This window comes from Heterocephalus glaber, unplaced genomic scaffold (genome assembly GCF_053883595.1).
Source record: "Heterocephalus glaber isolate CG9 unplaced genomic scaffold, H.glaber_assembly_v1.0 deba00001452, whole genome shotgun sequence".
In the NCBI taxonomy this organism is placed as follows: domain Eukaryota; kingdom Metazoa; phylum Chordata; class Mammalia; order Rodentia; family Bathyergidae; genus Heterocephalus; species Heterocephalus glaber.
In genome coordinates, this window is record NW_028258302.1 from 6,061,920 (window position 1) to 6,085,466 (window position 23,547).

A 23,547-nucleotide genomic window follows, 5' to 3' on the forward strand; every position below is an offset into this window, starting at 1 on the left:
CCTTGTTGTCCTTGTAGTGGTGCCAAGTCAGAGGCTTCTCTTGCCCTTTTCCTCTCATGTTCTCAGGCCTCTCAAAGGCTGTTTGACTCAACAGTCTACATCTTTTGTTGTATTTTGGCGAAAGTGGGGGTGGGATCAGAGTTCAAGGTAGCTGTTCCCTTTTCCTGTGAACTCCCCCTAGTCTCTTTTCCAGAAAGTGGCTAGAAACAGGTTTTAGTTCAGTCTCTTGCAGAAATCTTCTAGCCAGGAAAGGCAAGAGCCCCAGAGAGCCCTTTTTTGACACACATTAATCATTGGCTGGTAGTCTTGGTGACAGTTTTTTAAATCTTAAATAGTTTTATTTGGATTATGTAAAAGTCTATCAAATTTATTTAAGTGTGAAACATGGGAACAACAGACTTCCACTGAGCGATATGAAAACGTTACAGGTTCAGTACTTCCAAAGGAAGAAACCTCCAAATCCAAAAAAGAATAAATATGAATTTGTATTTTTGAAGAATGTGAAATAATGGTGTTTGCTTAAATGCTCATTTTGTATAAACTTAATATTGTACTTTAAAATATCTGCTAAGAAGTGAAAATTTAACATTTTGGAATTGAAGAAGCAATATTAAATACTAATGAAATCCTAATTAAATGCTTATTTAAATTTGGTAGTATCTGTGCATTTTTTCCCAACCCTGCCCAGGGCTGACACTTTTCTACCACTTCCCAACCCTGCCCAGCCATCAGTCTTGGAGAGGGGATAGAAAGGAAAGGTCGGTCACCAGGAGAGTCTGTAGGTTTCCTTTTAATCAAGGCTCTGCTGAAGGTGTTTTGTGGGACTAAGAGCCCCCAAAGCATGAAATGGACATGTAATACCACCTGGAACCCCCAAAGTGGGCCAGACCTCTCTGGCGAGCACTGCTGGTCCACCCAAATCCAAGTAGTCAGATTGGGTATTCGTTGGCTACATTTCAAAGCGCAGTAGTGCCTTCAGCCAGGATGAAGTGGGAGTGAACCCAGCTGCTAGCAAGAGCTGCCACCCCAGGCTGAAGGCCAAGTACCAGCCACCGCCTGTGAAGACTGGCCCCTTTACTGAAGGGAGTTTTCAGAGTCCAGCCACCAGCCCTGGGGAGGGAGAGACATCAGGGCACCCGGCTTGGGATGGTCAAGGCTCCGCAGCTCCATCACCAGCATCCTTTGGAAAACCACCTCTGGCGGAGACAGCTGGCTGGGGCGGCGCTCCCGGTTTGGCTGAGATGTTCTAGTTGGAAGGGAAAGGAAAAAAAGTGAGCCTGGAAGGAAAGGCCTTGGATTAGGCCCCGAAAGGATATGGCCACTTGGCATCTGGACAGTACTTAACTTTTTCAAAACATCTCACCCACATCAAAGGAGGTTAAGGGTAAAGCGGCAGGCACAGTCTTCCACCCTCCAGGGGAACTGAGGGCTTGGCCTGTCGGGCCAGTGGGCAGACCCCACCCGCACTCCCCAGGCCCAGCGCGGGGTGGGCACTGACCCCGCCACCAGCCGGCTCCGGGCGCCGACGGCCCAGCTGCCGCAGCATCTCCTCGCAGGAGGCGATGGTGTCCAGGAGCTGCCGCTGTCGCTGCTCCACCGCGTCCAGCAGCTGCTGGGCGCGCTCATCCCGGGGCGGCTGCGGGGGTGGCCTTCCGCCGAGCCCCAGCCCCGCCTTCCCGCGGTCCACGCCGGTAGCCTCCCTACCCCGGAGAGAGTGAGACACACAGGGTCAGGGCCGGCGCTTGGGCTCCGAGCCCCTTCCCCCCGCCCCGACGGGCCCCCTCTCACCCCCGTGACCAGTCTGAGCCCGGGCCCCATTCCATCTCCGCCTGCGCGGCCCGACCACCGCCCCCCTTTCGGCCGCCCCCCCTCCCCAGCGCTGCGCTAGGGCTCCGCAAAGCTGTGCCCCGCCCCGTCCCCACCGGTCTCCTTCAATCCTCCTGGGGGTCGTGGTCCCTTTAAGCGGCCCGGCGCGGAGGTGGGGCCGAGCCTCCCGGACCGGAAGCTGCTTAGGTGCGTCACTTCCTCCCGGAAGTGGGCCTGGGCGGATGTCTCCGGCGCGGCCGTGCACCGGACTGAGGGCCGCAGTGGCTGCCAGCATGGGGCTGAGCGATGGGCCAGTGGGCTCCGCCCGAAGCGGTCGCCTCTTCCGTCCGCCGACCCCCGCTCCGGTGGCGCCGGGGGCCCGGCTGTTGCGGCTCCCGGGGAGTGGGGCGGTGCAGGCCGCAAGCCCTGAGCGCGCCGGCTGGACCGAGGCGCTTCGGGCTGCGGTGGCCGAGCTGCGCGCCGGCGCCGTGGTGGCCGTCCCCACCGACACGTTGTACGGCCTGGCCTGTTCGGCGAGCTGCTCGGCAGCACTGGACGCTGTGTACCGCCTCAAGGGCCGCAGCGAGGCCAAGCCGCTGGCCGTTTGCCTAGGCCGCGTGGCCGACGTCTACAGGTGAGGCTGCCCCGACCCGGCCCCGCTGGGGGCGGCACCACGGGAGGGGTTTCCGGTGACAGGCTTGGGAGACTGAGGCGCAGAGAGCGGGAGGGGCTTGTCCTAGCTCACTGAGGAATCCGGAACTGGAAATAGGCACTGAGCATTTAACGTACGAAGGCTGTGAACCAGACGCTGAGACGCATCGATGAGCGAAGCAGGCAGGGCCCTATTCTCTCGGCGCTCTTGTGTGCGTACCGAGGGAGGCCCACGGAGAAAAAGGAAACATAGTAGCTCAGTTTGGTAACGAGTGCTTTGCAGAAGATAAAACGCCGAGCTTGATATGATACCTTATGACGGTGTCACAGCTGTACAGCTGTTATGGTCCCTGAGACAGCCGTGGGGGCTCCAAGATCGGGGTGTTTCTCTGGACTCCTGCTTTTTACTCAAAGTCTTAGGGAGGCAGGGAGACAAGCAGATCGCATTGTAGGCCCAAAAGGACTCTTTTCTTGGATCTGCCCAGATTCTGGCTCTTCACTTCAAGTGGATTTGTGCTTCTTCGTTTCCCAGGTACTGTCATGTGAAAGTGCCTGAGGAGCTCCTAAAAGAGCTGTTGCCAGGACCAGTGACCCTGGTGATGGAACGCTCAGAGGAGCTCAACAAAGACCTGAACCCCTTTACTCCTGTGAGTCAAGTTTTCTCCTTTTTCAGCTACCTGGCTTTCTCTGGGGTTCAGAACATATCTATTCCCTACCCCTTCTAACCTACCTGATGATCTTCTTTCCCCTTGCCTCAGCTTGTAGGCATCCGGATTCCTGACCATGCCTTCATGCAGGAGTTAGCCCAGATGTGCGGGGGACCTCTTGCTCTCACCAGTGCCAACCTCAGCTCCCAAGCTAGTTCTCTGAAAGTTGAGGTGAGAGGCTTTTCAGTCCTTCCCCTAGAAACACCAGCAGGCTAAACAGCGTTTCCTCTGAATCAGTGGGATAATGGTGGTCTGGAATTGCCTGCAGGAGAGTCTTTTGGCTACCCAGTTGGCATGAGTTTAGGAGGACATCCAAATAAAAGAATCTTTAAAAAGTTTTCTGTTGGGGCCAGGGATTTAGCTCAGTGGTTCTGGCGCCTGCCTCGAAAGCACAAGGTCCCGAGTTCGATCCCCGGTACCACCCCCACCCCCCCCAAAAAGGTTTTCTGTTGAAGTTGGAGAAAACTGGTGTTCTCTTTCTAATGTCTTTATAATAATAGGAAAGGCTATGATAATTAAAATTTCGTGGGGGTAGCATTTGTCTAACTACAAAGTTAGGCTGTAAGTCTTTACAACAGTGCTGTAAAGAAAGGTGAAAAAGTTAGGTTACTTCTTCCAGGTCACACAGCCATTAAATGGCTGACCTAGATTTTATGCAGTTTTTTCTCTCTCTTTTTTGTTTTCTTTTTGCAGTAATGGAGGTTGAACCGAGGGCCTTGCACATGCTAGGCCAGCACTCTACCGCTGAGGTTCATCCCCAGCCAGCCAGCCTGCCTGACTGGCTTCCTTCCTTCCTTCCTTCCTTCTCTTCCTTCTCTTCCTTCTCTTCCTTCTCTTCCTTCTCTTCCTTCTCTTCCTTCCCTTTCTCTCTCTTTCTCTCTCTTTCTTTCTCTCCTTTCACCAGAAATTGAACTTGGGACCTTGCACTTGCCAGGCAGGCACAGCACCGCTGAGCTGTATCCCTGTGTGCATCCGCCCCCCCAGCCCTTCTTTAATTTTTATTTTGAGACAAGGTCTCACTAATTGTCCAGGCTGGCCTTGAACTCAAGATCCTCTGCCTCAACCTTCTGAGTAGCTGGGATTATAGCCGTAAGATTTTTGTCCAGTTTTTTACTCCTAACCTTGTTCTCTTACCTCTGCCACCACTCAGGTTAATTGAAAGTATCATCCTAATGGTGTCTTCGCTATGTCGTTTGGAATGAGTGGGGACATACGAAATTTCACTTTTCTTACTAAATTCAAGTTTAATGGAATACATTAGGTGGTTTTCTATGTCCAGGCCTAGAGAGTGGGATCAGAAACTGCAAGCTCAGCATCCTTCTCATTCTCAAACTGCAGGCTTTATTTGGTCTGGATAGCTAGCTGGATAGAGGTGGAGCAGGTAAGGATGGAACTGGGGTTCTTACCTTGTCAGCAATCCGTTGATCTGCTTAACACAGTAGTACATACCTGGTATTTGTGATTCCCCACCTCATTCCCAGCCCTAACTGCACTGCAGTGTCTTCACTGAAGGGCAGGGGGAGCCAAACCAGTCCTGATAGGAGTATCCTTCCCATAGTCGAAGGACTGAGTACTGGTAGCATGCACTTGCAGAGTCCATCCTGTTTCCTCTCCCTGCCCAGATTCAGAGCTCACTGAGATGCCAGATCAGAGCACCAGAGGTGGAAGGAAAGTCCTTATTTTGTAGGTCTGGATGGAGTAACTTGCATGCATCACCTAGATGTGGTGGTAAGCCCAGGGTTAGAGCACACATCTCCAGACTCCCACCCAGAACCCTAGTCAGTATTCTTACTCCTCCAAAACCTGAAGAGTGCATGGAATTTCCTTTCAGTGCAGCGAGGCCTTCTTTAAATTCTAGACAGGTGTCACATGGGGTTCTAACCAGGAGTGCCACAAACCTCAGAGGATGCTTGGCCTGGGGGCTATCACAGTGCCCTTGGTACTACTGACCTAAATTAAGTGAGATTCCCTTCTCTTCTTAGAGGAAGAGACTTCTTTCAAAACTGAGACCTGGGGCTGGGGATTTAGCTCGGTGGTACTGTGCCTGCCTTGCAAGCACAAGGTCCTGAGTTCGATCCCTGGTACAAAAAAAAACAAACCAAAAAAACCCTGAGGCCTCTGTCTTAGGAAGCAAATGCAGTGTGATTTGACTGGGGACACCAGAGATCGTGCCCATGCTTTTCCTTTTCCTCCCCAGGAGTTCCAAGACCTCTGGCCTCATTTGTCTCTGGTCATTGATGGGGGACCAATTGGGGATTGCCAGAGCCTTGAGTGTCGCCTTGGCTCTACTGTGGTTGATTTGTCTGTGCCTGGAAAGTTTGGCATCATCCGTACAGGGTGGTAAGTCCCTTTCCTGTGGTATTGGGGTAGAATTTGTGGAAAGCTGGAGAGATGTGAAGTAGCTATGACAAAATGAAGGTTGTCACTTGTCTTGTCCTGGCAGGGTGCAGGCAGGCATGGAGAAATGATAGATATGGTAGGACTAAATTTGCTGACTTTTTTGGGATTCACCAAGTGTTTGATGAACAAAGCATAAGACCAGTGAGTTTCAAGGCTCCAGGTCAACAGACTCTGGTGGGCGCAAGGGCTTTGAGAAGTCAGACTGTAACCATCCTATTTTGTCCTCTTCAGCGCCCTGGAACGCACTACAGCCACCCTCCAGAAGTACGGGCTGCTGCCCTCACATGGGTCCTGCTCATGAACTTGGGGAGAGGGGGTACCCACGGACGGCACTGGATACTGTGTGTCTTTCTGCTGGTAGTTGGTGAGGCCTCATTTGAAGAGGCCACAGGAGCCATATCACTAGCCTGAGCCGTTACCCAACATGTCTTTCTGAGCACTAGACCAGAAGCTACTGGCTTGGCTTCGCCTTTCAGGAAGGTGAAACAATTCTATAGTTTTGTGTATTGGGCAAAAGCCCAATAAAGAGGTGAAGAACATTCCTAACATGTCTTTATTTTGACATTTCTTCCCTCACTCTTTTAAACTGAAAAATAATTTAAGTAACAGATTTAGAATCTAGTGAGAATCTCCTCTGCTAGGTGGTGGCCTTTAAGATCTAAAGTGCCAAGAAGTGCTGGTACAGTTGAAAGGTCAGGTAAGCAAAGGCAAGAGCTTAGGCTTCTGAAACCGGAACCAGGTTGAGATAAAGATCATAGAGCTACAGGCCAAACAGTGCTCTGAAGTGGTTAGTTGGAGGAAGAGTAGTCACCATAATGGTAGGAAATCTGGTGGGGTGAGGGGAGGGCACAAATTAAACAATAGGGAAAATAAATCTATACTATCCTTTTAGCCAGTGACCTTTATTTATTTATAAAGTATAATTAAAATTATATGTATAGTGACTTTAATTCCAGTGTTCACTCAGCAGCTTTTTATCTTTATTCACATGTATACCAACTGTTAAAGTTGTAGTCAGGCATTTGAACTTTTTACTGTTAAAAAATGCTACTAGTAAACATATTTGTAAATGGGCTTTTTTCTCTTTTTTAAATTGTTTCCTTAGGGTAAGACTTATTAGATCAAAGTGTACATATGCATTTATGGCTCTTGATGTAGATTAGCCTTCAAGAGAACTGAATCAATTTTCTTAGCCATCAGCAATGCATGAGGATAGCTTCCCCTTCTTGCTGGCCTTGCCCTAGTTGTCAAGTTGTCCGTGCGAAATGAAACTACTGCATGTCAACATACAGCCCTATCAACTGTCCTGCTTGTCTTGGTTCCCTCAACTAAGCCATAAGCTCAGTGGCTGGCACTGTTCATCTGTCTGATGGAGTTTAGTGTCAGAAACCCAAATAGGGCTAGGTGTCCTTGAGATGACCTGGGGTCCACTCCCCTCTTTCCCTGTGTACCCAATTTCCCAAAATTATGATTCAGTCTTGAGCCCATAGTCCTCTCAGTACAGTGATTTCCAATGCACATTATTTCAAGTATATCCTAAGAATCTTGCCAAGGTGTTCCAGGGCCTACTTTATTGAGAGTCCCTGAAATTAGCATATTAGTTTGTAAATAAGCACTGGCTTGTTAATTATTCCCTCTAGAAATCTTAATTTAAACTAGTAATTTCTCAAGCAAACCCAGTCTTCATTGTGCTAAAACTACAGCCAGCCCAGGCCACATGTCAAAATCTGACTGAAGTCAGAATTTACAAGGTCTTAGAGCAAAAGGAATGTGTACTTGATTTCCTTTTTTTTTTTTTGGTACCGGGGATCGAACTTGGGTCCTTGCGCTTGTGCAGCAGGCGGCGAAACCACTGAGCTAAATCCCCGGCCCCAGGAATGTGTACTTGATACCTCTACATGTGAGCCCAGTAGTGCTCCAAGTGGCTCCAGTGAGAGGGCTCATTCAGTTCAGCCAGCTGAAGGGAAATGTCCTAGTTCTCTCCTGGGATGAGATACTCGAGATATGTAGGCTCTGGAACAGAGGTATTTTCTCAGAGGAAAAAGTACTCAACAAACACTGGGTGAAACCACCAAAAAGGAAAACATAACTGCCAGGCACTAGCTACAAGGCCACACCAAATAAAGAAAACTGGGCCCTGTAGCATTGGGAGGATGGGAGCCATTCTTAGTCACCTCTTCCCCAGCACTGAGCACATACTAAGGTGCTCAGTTAGTGTTGAGTGAATGTGACTGCTCAGGAATATTTCCTGACAGCTGGGAGGAACTTAAACCTGTAAGTTCCCTTTCAGAAAGTCTCACCTGTGGTTTCCTATCTTCAAGAAGACACAATGAGGGAGGCCTCATAAGGGAACACAGACTGGCAGAAGGGAGTAGGGTGCATGCTAGCTCAGAATGCTGAAACCCTTCCAAAGGCAGTAACTGCCTGACTCCACTACACAGCAGCAACCTGATGGAGAGTTCAAAGCCAGAAAAGATTATATGAAAGCGGTTTGAGGATGTGGAGCTGCCCTAGGCTGCATGCAGTCACCTGCCAGCTTCTACCCTTCTCGCTGGAACACCACCTTGCTTTGCATCTCTGCAGTGGGCCTCGGCACGCTTGCCACAGCAACAGGCTCTGTCCTACATGGGCCCTGGCTTGATGACCACCCAGAAGCACCCAGCTGCTGGGCCAGTGAGTGCCTGTGCCCTCAGCTGAGCCTACATGGTGACATCTTCCAGCAAGGCTTGGGTGTTTGCCTCAGGCCCCTCACATCAGCCACTGCTCCTTCTCCTTGATGAAGTGCTCTGCCCAGCGGCGGGTCAGCTCCAGGTACAGGCTGGGCTGATGAGGCAGATAGTCCAAATACAGGCGAGTGGGTGTCTTCTTGGGAATGGCCTTCTCGATCTGTGTGCCTTCATGCCACTCATTGAAAGAGGTGATGGAGACGATCTCTGGCCTCACTGTCAGGGCTGCCTGCAGCGCTGTCTCATAGTACTTGCCATTGACCCTGTTCCGAGTATTGTGGTTGTTCCAGGGCCGGATGCTGGTGTCAATGTAGCCAGGCCCCACACTGGGAATGAACATGAGATTGTTGGCATCACAAAAGTTCTTCACAGCTTTCCAGTTCTGATGGGACGAGCCAAAGGAGAAACCATTGGAGGCAAAGTAGGTGTACATGCCATCAAATCCTGCTGCGAGGATGTCATGGGTGTGGCCCTCCTCTACCAGCAGAGCTATGAAGACTCCATCATACGGTGTGTTGCGGATTGAGTGGGGCCCATTTGGTGTCAGGAGGTGCGCCCAAGCCTCAGGGGTTGTCAGGTATGAGTCGTAGATATAAAAGAGTGGGAGGCTTTTGCCCATGCTGTTCTTATACCGGTAAAATGCACCATGGGAGCCATACCTGAAGAGCCAGGAGGAAGGAATCTGAGTTGGATGTAAGAAACCAGCACAACTATGAGAGCAGCCAGAGCTGTCATTCTCAATGCCCACTGCACAGTTTAGGACCCAGCCAGTCTCCACAGTGGAATTTACCAGAGCAAAACCCAGCTTCCCTCTCTTTGTTCGTGAGCCCTACCATTCCTAAGGCTCACTGCCCCACCCCAAGCCAAGCTACTGTCATCTTTCATCTGGATTTCATCAGTAGCCACTTAACTGGTCTTCAGGCTTCCATTTTGCCTTCCTATGACCTATTCTTTATATTTATTTATTTGGTACTGGGGGTTGAACCCAGGACCTATGCACTAAGCTTCATTCTTAGCCCTTTTCTTTGTTTTTTTTTTTTTTTTTTTGGTACCAGGGATCGAACTCTGGACCTTGTGCTTACAAGGCAGGCAGTGGCACCACTGAGCTAAATTCCCAGCCCTAGCCATTTTTTTATTTGGAGCTCTTTTTTTTTTTTGGTACCAGGGATCAAACTCGGGTCTTTGTGCTTGCAAGGCAAGCCGCAGAACCACTAAGCCAAATCCCTGGCCCTTGGAGCCCTTTTTTTATTAAGTTGCCCAGACTAGCCTCTTGCTTCAGCCTCCTGAGTAACTGGTATAGGTGTGCACCACCATGCCTGGCTACTTGTTTATTTTGAAACAGTCTCACGTAACTCAGGCTGGCCTTCAACTTAAGATCCTCCTGCCTCAGCCTCCCAGGTGCTGGGACCTTGAGTTTGTGAGGCAGGTGGCGGCACCACTGAGCTAAATCCCCGGTCAGGTCCATTCTAGTTTTTTTTTTTTTTGTACTGGGAATCGAACTTGGAACCTTGCACTTGTGAGGCAGGCAGCAGAACCACTGAGGTAAATCCCGAGCCCCAGTTCCATTCTGTTTTAAAAGTATAAATCAAGTTGATCCCAGCTTGGGCAACTTAGTGAGACCTTGTCTCAAAATACAAAATAAAGGGCTGGGGCATAGCTCAGGAAAAAGGCCCTGGGTTCAATCCCCAGTACAAAAAACGTGTGAATCAGATCTGACTGTTCCTCACCAGAACTTGCAAGGCCCCACCTTGCTCGATCTGGCCTCCCTACCCTATTCCTGCTATTATGCCACACATCTCACTTCCCATCTGGCCTTTCTATTCTGATGCTGTGTCTAGCTGTTCCATCTTACAGCCTTTGCATCTGTTACTCCCCTGTCTGGAATTTTCCCTCTGCCCCCAGATCTCTACAGAGCTGACTTTTTTTTCTTTCTGATGCTGGGTATTGAACTCACGCATACTAAGCAAGCTACATGCTCTCTCATCTTCTTTTTTGCTTAACCATATTTATTGTTTGTAAGTCTGAAAGCTGGTAGGTCCAAGATCAAGGTTTCTAACATATTTGGTTCTTGGTGAAGGCTCCCTCCCTGGCTGGTGGATGGCCCCCATCTTGCTGTGTGCTCCCAGGGCTGAGAACCAGAGCTGACCCTGAATTTAGGGCTCAACACTGTGTACTAAGAGAGGTGTCCCTGCCCAGCCCTTCTAAAGTTTCTTGAGGGCTAAGGTTGTAGATCAGCCTTTATGCTTAACATATTTTATTTGATCCTCACCATTACAAAAAAATAAGTTTTTTGGGCACACTCTAATACAAAACCCTGCATTATTCCTTTTTTCATAGCATGAATTATTCAGTTTTTCATGTTTAATTATTTCTGGCTCCACTGCACCCCTAACACACACTAGAATGTAAGCATGAAAGCAGAAGCCTTGCTTCTACCCATTACTGTATAATGGGTGGGCTAAGAAAAGTACCTACTACATATAAGCACTCAGTAGATATTTTTTAAATGAATATGTCCAAGTACTATAGAAACCACTTTTGCATGTATTAACTTGCGTAACTCTCACAAGATTCAAAGCTTAAGAGGCTTGCCTCTGATCACAGATTAGAGGGCACAGAACTAGAATTGAAACCCAGGTTACCTATCTTCCTGTAAAAACAGCTGCTGGGAACACATGCATTCTGCTCGTGTCTCTTGATCTGGCCCTCCAAACCTATCCCTACATCCATTTTGATTCCCATCAAAACCCCAGTCCCCAGAGCAACCTTACGTGTCAATGATGTACTTGATGTTGTCATGTACAGTGCTGTCATCCCGGCCCTTGTAAGGTTGGATGTGGAAGGCCACCTGCCACAAACACAGGAGTTACTGGTCAGATGAGTATCTTTTCAGGAGCCACAGCATATAAGGCTCATGCCCCAGCCATGGCCTGGAAGATCTGACAATGGACCCAAAGGCTGTCACTGCCCTTCTGAGTCAAAAAAAAAAAAAAAAAAAAAACAGGCAAGAAGTTTGCCCACTTCCCACAACAGGGCACTAAGAGTCCTTCTAGTGGGCTGCTACAGGATGCCTATCAGGCTTCAGCTTATGTGCCAGCTCTAAGTGATTGGTACCAGCTGCCTGAAACATTGGAAAGAAGTCTGCTGAAGCTGTGTCCATGGGAAAATGAGCTATGATCCATTAAACGTGGCAGCGATGGACTCAGGGGGAGTTGGGCTTCTCACTGTCATTTTCTTCCTTTGCCACAGAAGTGGGGATTGACTTAATTGGTTCTTCCTAAAGGTGAGACTTCCTGCTCAGCACTTGGGTTCTGCTCCACTCCTCAAGTCCTGGCATTGCCTTCTACTTGAGAGCAAAGTCCAGAATTCAGTCTGCAGGTTCATTTGGCTCTTGCCTCCCCTTATCCAGGGTCAGAATCTTCAACCTAATCTATTACTACTTAATAAAAGGGATATTTAGTCTCCCGTTTCCTATATTTAGTTTTCTCAATTTTTCTCAAGAAAGAGTGACATAGGCACTCTGTATTAGCACCTTCCCCTGACACCACACTTGTTATGTATTTGCCATCCCTGGGCTGCACCAAGAACTTCCCTAGAGACACTATGGGCAGACAGTAACTTTCCAGAATGGGAGAGTACATCACCCCTCCTTGGAGACTCACCTGGATGTTGTACTGATGGGCAGTGTCTAGAATGGCAGGTACCAGGTCATCTGAGGGTTCCCCATTATCATCAGCCATGCCAGGTGGGTACCAGGAGAGGACCAGGACGCCTGAGACACAACACAGAGGCCACTTCAGAGGTACACAGTACCCTTCATCAGAGACCTTCTTCTCACACATCGTCTCCAACTGTAAAATGACTCCTGAAAACCTGCCAGGTTCATTTCCTGCAGCGCACGCCCGCGCTTAGGAGCTGTCCACGCCAGCGGTGCTGAAGCTCCGCTCTCCACATGTAGGGCACTATCCCTCGAGGAGCCCGGCTTTGAGCGCCTCAGCAAGGAGCAAAAACAAAGAGGAGAGGTTGGCAATGCCACACCCACCTGGAAGCCACAGTCCTACTCTGAAGAGAAGCACCTCTGGGGAGAAATCATCTCGGTGCTTCTGGTGGGAAATACATAACATTGATATGACTGTCCTCAACCCTAAATCTGAAGAGTGGCCCCTATTGGATTCATCACCCCTCTCTCTCTGTCATTCTGTATTTCCCCCCTCACTTAACGACGAACCATCTCCAGGTACATTAAAATGTACTGTAAAGTCGAGCAGAATACAAACCAGGTGTGCTTCCCCAGCCCAGCCTACATGGGTGGTTCCCAGGGATCTGTCTTCTAGCTAGGCACTTGATGAATCTCCCAGGGACTATCATGCAACATGGGCAACTTTCCTCTCAGCGGCCAGCAAAAGCAGAAAGGGCTGCTGCCCTCCCCAGCACCTGGTATGAAAGAGCTGTCCCAGACTACTCTGAACCGCAGAGTCCTGAGCGGCCAGGATACCTAGGCCTCACTTTTCTGGAACCTGGACACCCAACAGATTTGAAGTCTCTGCCTCCCTCTCCTTGCTGTCCCTACCTCGGACAGCTCTGGTGCAACCCCCTCAGCAGCTCTGCCGATAGAACAGCCCTGAAATTATTGGGGGTCAGAAGAGGCCGTCGGAATCCTAGCAGGGGTAGGGAGGCACAGTGGACCTATGATAAGAGTGGCAGGAAAGAGCTAAGAAGTCAGGCTGGCAAATGAATGGGACCAAAAGCCCGGTGATGGCGACAGCAGGAGCTGGGGTGTGGGAAGGAGGGCGAGGCTGGGAGACAGGCCTGCCTGGGGTGCGGGGAGCTCACCGATGGCGGCTTCCTTGAGCTGGGTCATATGTTCCCGCAGCACGTCGGGGTCCCGGGAGCTGTAGGGGCCCAGCTGCGGGTAGAAGCTGGAGCCCAAGTCTTCCGGGGGGCTGTGGCGGCCGCGGGGATAGCTGGCCGATATCTTGGGGTCCCAGTGTGGCACCATAACGTGGTCCCAATGGATGTAGTGGCCTTCGCGCCGCGGGCTCCCGTACCACGAGTAGTAGAAGGCGTGCAGGTCGGAGTAGACTCGCAGGCTCTGCCCGGGCGCCGGCTCGGCCTCCGCGGGGACCGGGCCGAGCGAGCTGCGGGGCTCCGCCGTGCGGGGCGGCGGCGGCGGCGGCGGGGGAGCGGCGGGCGCGGCGGGGGCCCGGTTGGCGGGCGCAGGGGCCGCCTCCGCACGTCGCTCAAAGGGCGCCAGCTCCAGAGCTGGGCCTAGCGCGGGGAGTCCGTCTGGGGCCTTCAGCGTGCGCAAGCCCATGAGGGTGCCGAAGGCGAAGAGCAGCACCAGGAACAGCGCGATGCAGGCGCGGCGCCGCCGCCGGGCCATAGCCTCCCCTGCGCCCCCGGCCCGGCCCCGCTATCTCCCGGCCCGCCGCCCCATGGCTGCCCGCCCGCCCGGCTCCGGGGCACCGGCGTCGCCCGCGCGAGTCCCAGGGAGACGGCGACGCCCAGCGGCGACCTGCGTGGGCGGCTCCCGCCTCTCCGCTCTGTACACAGAGCCTGCGGCGGCGCAGACCGAGAAGGCGGGGGCTGGGGGCGGGGCCACAGACCTCGGGATGGGGAGGCCTGGGCGGGGATGGGGAGGCCCAGAGGCACCGGGGGGTGGGGAAGAAAACGTAGGTCTGTCCCTAGCCACCCCATTCTGCCCTACTCCCTGCCCTCGGGTCCCTCTCACCTACCCAACACACCCACACCCCCCCATCCTCTGCACCGGGGAGAGAAGCACCGCGCGAACCAATGGGCCTTGGGGGAGCAAAGAGGCCGGAACTCAGGCGAGGTCTCACTGAGCCCCTGAACGCGGAGATCCCTAAAGCAAACACCTTGAATCTCGTTGGTTTTGTCTGGTTTAGACTACTCATCTCAAATTGCTGAGCATGGGCATGGAATTACCATAAATAGATTAGATTAAATTCTTTGAGTGGATTAAGTGTTGGAAAGAATACCATAATGTCTACCAAGGGATGAGATAACTCTTCCAGGAATGAGTAAAAGCGAGAAGAGAAAAGGATAAGGATGGAATTTTCAGGAACACCAGCACTTAGGGGTTCAGCAGCAGCAGCAGAAGAGAGCCTATGAGGCTGTCAAAGGATATATATATATTTGTACTGAGGATTAAACCCAGGGTGCACTACCACTGAGCTACTTCCCAAGCTATTTTTTATGTTATTAATTTTGAATTTGTGATCCTCCTGCTTCAGCCTCCCTGTAACTGAGATTACATGTATGCACCTGACTAAAAGGGTTTTTTTGTTTATTTGTTTTGTTTTATTTTTCTGGTACTAAGGATTAAACCCAGGGCCTTCACACAAAGATATATCCCCCAGACCTTTGTTTTTACTTTGTGAGACAGGATCTCATTAAGTCACTAAATTACCCAGGCTAGGCTCAAATTTGCTATCTTTTGCTTCAGCCTCCCTGGGCTACATTACCAGCCTTTAATTTTTTTTCTTTTTTTAAATTTTGAGATAGCATGTCCCTAAATCACTCAATTGCCCATGTTGGACCGGAATTTTCTTTTTCTTTTTCTTTTTCTTTTTTTTTTGGTACTGGGGATCGAACTCGGGTTCCTGTGCTTTCGAGGCAGGCACCAGAACCACTGAGCTAAATCCCCAGCTGGACTGGAATTTTCAGTCCTCCTGCTTCAGCTCCCCACAGTGCTGGGATTATAGGCCTGCACAATCACATCTGTTCCAGTGGTTTACCTTTAGAGGGAATTAAATCTAACCCCTTGTACCAGACAGAAAAATATCAAAGGATTGTAATTGATAATCCTTGGGCCCGATCTTTGATTGGTATACTGGAGATAGGATGTTGTCACAGACTCTTTAATCCAGGGAACTCACTATGTAGCCCAGGCTGGCCTTGAACTAACTGTGAGCCTGAGTACTGGAATTACAGGCACGCACCACCACACCCAGCTGAAGCTACTCTTTCATTGTAAGCAAGATGAACTAATGGAACTAACTTTAGGAATCGCCTATCAATCTCAAGCAGAAATTGAAAGAAAGACAGGGTACCATGAAGTCACTTAGAAGCTAATTCCAAGGGCTGGGGATTTAGCGCAGTGGTTTCACTGCCTGCACAAGGACCCGAGTTCGATCCCCGGTACCAAAAAAAAAAAAAAAAAAGAGGGTAATTCCAGGATGCAAGGGTGAGGGACTGAGGAGAATAAGACAGGGGAAAGAAAAGCTAAATTAATGGCACATTATGGACATTGCTGCTATAGATAATGGGGTCTTGATTCCACCAGGATTTCTAAAATTTAAATTTATTTAACTGGTACATAAAAATTATATATATATATATATATATAGTACTGTGTGATGTTTTGACACACATACATTGTGTAATGCTTAAGTCAGGTAAACCATGCCTATGTACCTGCTCGAAGTACATAATAGTTATATTCATTGTAGGGGAGTTGGTACGGATACATAACACATCTTAATTCTTTTTACTTTCCCTTCTCCTTCTCTGCCTCTTTCCTTCCTCCATCTTACAATCATTTTAGAGATTAAGATAAACTTCCAGAAGCTCTCATCAGATTACTTCCATTCTCAATGGCCAAGTTGTGCCATATGCTCTTGTGTAAGCCAATCCATTGCCAAGGCCATTCAGAGAATGATGGATAAAATCAGATGGAAGGGCGGAGGTGGGCGTAGGATAAGCAATCAAGAGTGTCTCCCACATCTTCCCAGAGTGTCTTCTCCTCTGTCAGATGTCTTCACCTTCCTCATAGGACTAGAGCTGTGTTGAGAGAGCCACCTGTCCCCACCAAGACTGGAGATGGTAGGTTTATTCTGTAGAAGAGAGGAGCAAGATACCTTCCAGATTCTGGAGCACCAGTCAACAACAGAGGTAAAAGTCAAGTGCCGTGTTGATATCCAGAAGAATTTGGATAAATAAGTGGCAAGAAGTCTGGCTCTTTATATCACTCAACCCCAAGAAAGCTGATAGTCATAAGTCAACCTTCCAGGCAGAAGTCCAAATAATTCCTTTGGAAGAAAAGAAAGACCTTGGGAAAAGTCTTACCCATACTGAAAAGTCAGCTGGGTGCCTGCTCAACACCCCAGAGTGAAACAGGGAATCAGCAAACCTGTGCCTTTAATTTAGCTCTCCCATTTGGCTTCCTAGGGCTTCACTCAAAACATGAGCAACCAACCAATGATTTCCAGACAGAAATAAAAATGAGCAAGGAGAGAAAGAGAAGGAGGAGGAAGAGGAGGAGGAGAAGAGGAGAGAAAGAAGGAAACAGTGAGAGAGTAGGTCAAGGGAAACAAATAATGCAGCTGGAAAAATAGAACAGACAAAATACATTGCCCTACAAATTTGCTATTTATGAAACAAGAACAGGATGCTAGGTAAGTGGAGGAAAGGGTTAATCAGAGAAAGAATTGTCTCTTAGAAGTTAAAATTAATACAGTCTAAAATTGAAATTTTAATAGAAAGTTTGGAAGATAGAGCCCAAGGAATCTCCCAGGAAGTAGGAAAGCCCCCTGAAGATGATATTTGAAAGAAAAATGAGAAAATTAGAGGGTCAATTTTGGAGATTAATACCTGACTAATATAAATATCATAAAAAGGCTGAGCACAGTGGTATACCTGTACTCTCAGCTACTCAGAGGCCTAAGACAGAAGGATTTCCAGTGTGAGTCCACCCTGGGTAACTCAGTGAGATCCTGCCTCAAAAATGAGTAAATGGCCCAGCACTCAGAGGCAGAGGCAGGAGGATCACTGTGAGTTTGAAGCCAGCCTGAACTACATAGTGAGACCCTGTCTCAATCAATCAATCAATCAATCAATCAATAAAATGGCTGGGAATGTAGTTCAGTGGCCAAATTCTTGCCTAATAGAAATGAGGCCCTTGGTTCATTTGCCAGTAACAGCAAAAATGAACAAACAAACAAATTAAATAAAAATGTCAACAAGAAAAGAATAGATAATGCTGAAAGGAGAAATAACTAAAGAACTCATACAAGAAGGCTTTCTCAATTGAGGTAGTCCTCTAGGTGGGCAATACAGGAAAATCATCATGAAATTTTAGGGCACTGAAAAAACAAAAGAGTACCTCAAAAAGGCTTCTGGAGAGAAAGAAGTCACATGTCAAAGATATGAACTCAGAAAGGCTCTGGAAACCAGAAGACAGGGCAGAATCGCCCCCAAAATCCTAAGGGAAAATAACTTCAAACATAGAATTAATTCCATACCCAGTTTTACAAATGTGGCAGAATAAATGCCCGTGTTTTTTCTCCTATGACCCTTCTCTCTGGAAATACCAAAGGATTTAACGAAGAGTCAAATAAAAAAGGCAAAAGGAGGGCCGGGGATTTAGCTCAGTGGCTCCGCCTCCTGCCTTGCAAGCACAAGGTCCCGAGTTCGATCCCTGGTACCAAGGCAAAAGGAAACTTGGGGTTCAAGAAATTACCACAGACCAGCAGCTTGGGGGGTCCCAGGATGATGGCTGGGCAGTACATCCGAAGGGCAATTTGCCCCGCTAGAAACAAAACAGGAAGACACCTGTGGAAGGGTCACCAGGACACCCTGATAGGTATCCCCCTATGTAGTCCTCCTCCAAAGCCCTCTTTCGTAGTCCCTCTGTGGTTGTATTATTATTTTACATTAAATCACTAGTGACTACATTACATTCTTTTTTTTTTTTTTTTTTTTGGTACCGGGGATCGAACTTGGTTCCTTGCGCTTGCTCAGCAGGCGGCAAAACCACTGAGCTACATCCCCGGCCCCATTACATTCTATTTTTCACTGCTAAGTCAAGTAATAATGTATAATTACAATTCCTACATTGTACAGTTTTTGTTTTTTCTGCATTTATAAACTCTCCTTGTTCCTCCATTGGGTGGAAAGTACTATGGAGGAAAGCAAAGCAGGCTATGGTAGAGAGAAGGTCCAGGGTGAGGGAAGTTTGGGAATTTTGTAATAGGTTGGTCAGAAAGACATCAGTGAGAGGGTGGCCCGAAGGAGGAGATGATGGAAAAGATGGAGGCATTTGGGAGAAAATGGTAGAGGTAATAAGTTCAACATCCTGGAGACGGCAAGCTTCTAGCATGTTCTTCGTGCACTTACTAGAATTCACACTTGCAGCTTTTACTATCAGTTCCACTACCCACCTCCGCATCTAGGGGTACCCCAACTTCTCAGGCTCCCATCTTCAAATTCTAGTCATTATTGATGTGTTTTTTGTCCCAGGATCCAGAGGGTGACCAAGTCACATTGATACTACTTGCAAAGTATTTTAGTTCCTTCTCTTTTCCTATATTCCCATTGTCACCCTATCTGTCCCATGTTAGAAGTCATACATCATTCAGCCTATAAGGGCTCTTGGAAACCATCTAGCATAACCCCATTTGACTCTTCCTGATGCCCCAACTCAGTTACCTCAGAACTCTTCACTGTCTCCGAGCAGCGGACAGAGCTTGCTGACATCGGATGCTCTCTTCCCCTGACTGCAGTCCATTTTGCCTGCTGCTCATAAACAGATGCTTCTCTCTCTTCCCATTGCTTCTCATCCACCCCATGGCATCCTCTGTGGTTGGTCCTGGGTGTGGTTGGCCCCGGGTGGGCTCTCCCCGGGTGCAGACCCAACATGAGTGCCTGTATCAGGAATGAACCTGACTTCAAGTTACACCAGCCTCTTTCTGTTGCTCCTCACACATGCTGTGCTCATTTCTGCCTTTAAATCTGCACTATGGTCATTCTATGTAATACGCTTTCTTCTCTTGTTCTGGTTCAGATTTCACCCATGCCTCAAGACCTCTTGCAGCCACGCTTTCTCTGATGGGTGGGGCAGACGTGTTTGCCCATGTTCACCCCTGTCCTCATAATGTTCTTATGTCATGGCAGGGTTGTTCCTGTCTTACAAGAGAAGAAGCAGCGGCTGAGAGAGGCAGGAAGAGGCTCAGCTAGGGCTGGAGACCATGTCTGCATGTGCTCTTAACCACTGTGCAAGTCTGCATCCTGACCTGCATGCAGCAGATGTGTGGAAATGTTAGCTGATCTGTTTTGTATAGTTTGTTCAGCTCATTGCTGCAGGTAACCATGTCCTGAGGCTTACAGAGCAGAATGGGAGCAGAAAGGACCCCACCCAATAAGGGCTCACTATGTGCCAGATGCACAACCGTGTTAGGTATTGTAAGGAAACACAGGAGATACAACCTAGAGAATCAAAAATGGTTGGCTCAGGGCTGGGGATTTAGCTCAGTGGTTTTGCCGCCTGCTTCACAGGTGCAAGGGCCCAAGTTCAATCCCTGGTACCAAAAAAAAAAAAAAAAAAGAAGCTCAAATTAGTATTGGTAAATTAAAGAATATGGTTTTTTTAAAAAAATGGTTGGCTCTGGGGAATGAAATCAGCAATGTGGAAAAGGGGTAGGAGATTGATACTTTTTAGTACTTGTAGTACTATCTGATTTTTAATGATATGTATAATATTACTTTGACTAAAATGAGAGCAGATTTAAACAAATTGAATAGTGAATCTTACAAATTTTTTTAGAATCTTGGATGTGGAGGGATGAAGGGAATGTATGGCAATAGCTGTTTTATAGATTTGTAATAAGAATTAAACAACATAAAACATTTAAATTGGGTGTGTTGGCATACACCTATAATCTCAGTACTCTGGGAGGCTGAGGCAGGAGGATTGTGAGCCCAGCCTGGGTTACTTAGTGATTTAGGGAGAGCCTGTCTCAAAATAAGAAGGGCTAGGGATTTAGCTCAGTGCAAATGCCTTGGGTTCAATCTCCAGGACAGAAGGGGAGAGGCATTTAACACATGCTTGACCTAGAACCACCTGCAAGAATTATTATAACATGAGGCAGGACATGGGGTCAAGGTTCATGAAGGGCTCGTTAGACACAAAGTGTGTCATACGTTAATAAAAGCTTACTCTGGTCTACGACAAAACAGAAACACACTATATCCTCCCCTGACCCTTCAATTCCTTTTTCTCTCCCCTGGCTCCAGATTGTTCTTTCAATTTAATCCGCTCAGTAGAGTAATTATATCCACTGACCCCTGTACCAGCCCCACACATACCCTTCCCACTGTGGTTCTCCTTCATTCTAATCCTTAACCCCGAGAAAGGTAGTGATTTTTTATAGTTGAGTGGGGAAAGCAATTGCCTATTTTTCTGAGACCTTGTAGTTTCTAGGAAAGGGAGCCTGGAAGGAAGTACTGAGTCAGATTAGTTCCATTCATGCATGCACTGAATACTTATTTATTGTGGTGCTGGAGCTCTAACCCAGGGCTTTGCCGTGCTAGGCAAATGCTTTATTACTGCATCACCCAGGATCCATATTTACTGGATGTTATGTGCCAGACCTAGTTCTAGGTATTGAAGATGCAGTGGTGAATTAGATAAGCAAGCTTCATTCTTTTGTGGAATTTTCACATAATGGCACAGTGACCAGAGTAGCTACTTGGGTAGTCTGAGGCCTCCGAGCAAGGACAGTCACCTCCCTTTGCATCTGCTCCATCTGATGCAGTGAAATGAAACAGAAGACCTGAGCTGGGACACTTGGTCATCCATACGTGCTGGCACTGAGTGAGAGGTCCCCCTGACCAGTAACAACAGGTTTGACTCAAGCCAAGCAATTAGATTCTTTCCCCCAAGAATTTGAAAAATTAGCACAGAATGAGGCTTAGAGGTAGAGTGCACACTTAGCATGGCTGAGGCTCTGGTTCCCATCTCCAGTGTGTGTGCATGTACACACACACACACACACACACACACACACAGCCAAAATTAGTCATGGGGAGGGGAGTTGAGAGAGTGATATTCACAGTAGGAGCCAGAGCCCACCCTATGACAGCCACAGTCATGCGCAGACCATCGTACAAGGGGGGTGGATACTATGTGTAGGCTGAGGCAAACAGCTGCCTATCTTCAAAAGAGAAAATGCAGCAACTATGTTTTAAGAAAAAGAAACCAGAGATCACTGGATCCCAGAAGGAAAGCAAAAAAGAGAACAGCAAAATGTGTTTTTTAAAAGGAGACAGTTGCTTAGCATAGGCAAGGGTGCAATCTCTAGTGTCAAAAAATAAATAAAATTAAAATTAAAAAGGAAGGAGCAGCAGCCTCTGTATCTCACAGCTTCTGGATTCAGCTCCACTTCCTGAAGACTTGTCCAATTCTTCCTTGGAAGATGTTGTCATCCACCCAATTATTCCTCTCCCCTCTACTTGCGTTGGTGTGAACATATCTGCCTGTGGGAGAGCCTGGAGTGATCCTTATGACCCCTGTGACCTTCCCCTGGGTGTGGGTGGGACCTGGGACTTGCCTCTAGTAAACAAAAGGTAGCTACGATGAGGGAGTCTCTAGATGTAATTAAGGTCCCAAATCAGCTGAGTCCCAGTTAATTAAGAGAGAGATTATTCTGATTTAATCATGAAAAATCCTTAAAAGAGACAAGGTGAGAAACTCCCTCGTGGGCTTGATGCAGTAAGCAGCCATCTGGGAAGCTCAGGTGGGAAGGAACTGCAAGCAGCCTGAGGGAGTCAAGGGCAGCCTCCAGCCAGTGGCCCGCAAAAAACAACCCTCTCATCACATGAGCCCCTAAGAAGCAACTGCTGCCAACAACCTGAGTGAGCTTGGAAGCAGATTCTTCCCACTGAGCTTCCGGGTAAAAATGCAGCCCAGCTAGGTGCAGGGATGCACACCTGTAATTCCTGCTTGGGACACTGAGGCAGGAGGATTGCAAATTCAAGACTAGCCTAGGCAATTTAGCAATTCCTTGTCTCAAGATAAAAAATAAAATGGGCTGGAGATGTAGTTCAGTGTGAAGGCTTTGGGTTCAATCCCCAGTACCACAGTAAAATAAAACAAACTTCAGCCTAGCTGGGCTTGGGGGTATAGCCCAGTGGGGGCCACTGGCCTAGCGTTCGCGATGACCTGAATTCAATCCCCAGTACTAAATAAATAAATAAAAATTTTAAAAGGCTGCATAGCCAACACTTTGGTTACAGCCTTGTGAGCAAAGGACCCTTCTCCGAGTCTCCTGGACTCCTGACCCATGGAAGTTCTGTGATAATGAATGTGCACTCTTTTAACCTGCCACGTTTGTGGGTATGTTTTGGCACAGCGATAGAAAACAAATGCATTGCTTTTTCCACCACTTTGGCTAAACAAACAGGCCTAAGATTCTGGGTCAGGAGGCCTCTGTTCTGGTCACAGCTTTACAATGGTTTTCTTGGGCCGGGGATTTAGCTCAGTGGTTTCGCTGCCTGCTGCGCAAGCAAAAGGACCTGAGTTCAATCCTTGGTACCAAAAAAAAAATAAAAGAAGAAGAAGTAGCATTGACATACAGTGGTTTTCTTGAACTCCGTTTCCGCAGTGCATGTTGTTTTGGATACCAGGGTTCAAACTCAGGTCCTTGCGCTTGCCAGGCAGGCACGGTGCTGTTGAGCTACATTCCCAGCTCTGCATGCTATTTTGTGATGTGTGGGGTTTTTGTCTTTTGTTTTCATTTTTATTTTCAGACAGGATCTTGCTGTACAGGTCAGGCTGTCCTTGAACTCATTATGTAGCCCATGGTGCACTCGAACTTGCAGTTGATCCTCCTGCCCCAGCCTTCTGAGTGCTGGAATTACAGGTGTGTGCCACCATGCCCAGATGTGATGTTTTAATTCTACACCTACTTAAAACTCTACATGATGTTTTTACTTTATCCGGTCATTGTACATTTATTTTTACCCATATATTTACCCTTTCAAACCCTGCGTGTTCCTGCATATTTCTCCTTCCTTTTGGCTTATTGAAAAATTCCCTTTAGTATTTCTATTTATTTATTTATTTATTTATTTATTTATTTGCAAGGCTGGGAACCTTTAGTATTTCTTTTTTTTTTTTTTTAGTATTTCTTTTAGAGTGACTCTGTGGAAAAAGAATTTTCTCAGGGTTTTTTGTTGTTTGTTTGCTTTTGGTACCAGGGACCTGCACTTGCGAAGCAGGTGATGGAGCCACCGAGCTAAATCTCTGGCCCTCTCAGGTTTTGATAGTCTAGAAATGTATTTATGCTTTTATTTCTGAGGAATATTTTCACTAGGTATAGAATTTTAGTTTAACTGTAATTTTCCTTTAGCACTTTAAAAATGCCACTCCATCAACTTCTGCATTTTTTTTTTTTAAAGACAAGGTCTCACTCTGTAGTTCAGCCTGGATTTGAAGTCACTGTATAGTCCAGGCTGGC

At 48.0% G+C, this 23,547-nt stretch overlaps 3 protein-coding genes across 4 annotated transcripts; 1 reads left to right on the forward strand and 2 right to left on the reverse strand.

The window, feature by feature from the left end:
• Positions 1–774: 774 nt before the first annotated feature.
• CUNH1orf122 (chromosome unknown C1orf122 homolog) lies at positions 775–1,927 on the reverse strand. Its single transcript, XM_004850996.4, has 3 exons — positions 1,789–1,927; positions 1,499–1,700; positions 775–1,246 (listed from the first exon to the last, which is right to left on the reverse strand). The coding sequence occupies exons 1-3, from the start codon at positions 1,821–1,823 to the stop codon at positions 1,151–1,153; spliced, it is 333 nt and encodes a 110-aa protein (XP_004851053.1). The 5' UTR covers positions 1,824–1,927; the 3' UTR covers positions 775–1,150.
• Positions 1,878–6,638, forward strand: Yrdc (yrdC N6-threonylcarbamoyltransferase domain containing). 2 transcript variants are annotated; one of them, XM_004850997.4, is made up of 5 exons: positions 1,940–2,440; positions 2,990–3,104; positions 3,216–3,335; positions 5,362–5,504; positions 5,796–6,638. In XM_004850997.4, exons 1-5 carry the CDS (start codon positions 2,049–2,051, stop codon positions 5,863–5,865), a joined length of 840 nt encoding a protein of 279 aa, XP_004851054.1. In that variant the 5' UTR covers positions 1,940–2,048; the 3' UTR covers positions 5,866–6,638. The 2 variants fall into 2 exon arrangements, with proteins under 2 accessions (XP_004851055.1, XP_004851054.1); XM_004850998.4 differs by lacking the exon at positions 3,216–3,335 and having other exon boundaries at positions 1,878–2,440.
• Positions 6,639–7,449: 811 nt separating this feature from the next.
• Positions 7,450–13,756, reverse strand: Maneal (mannosidase endo-alpha like). The gene is made up of 4 exons (XM_087215251.1): positions 13,124–13,756; positions 11,953–12,062; positions 11,062–11,138; positions 7,450–8,949 (listed from the first exon to the last, which is right to left on the reverse strand). The coding sequence occupies exons 1-4, from the start codon at positions 13,671–13,673 to the stop codon at positions 8,313–8,315; spliced, it is 1,374 nt and encodes a 457-aa protein (XP_087071377.1). The 5' UTR covers positions 13,674–13,756; the 3' UTR covers positions 7,450–8,312.
• Between the last annotated feature and the right edge of the window lie 9,791 nt (positions 13,757–23,547).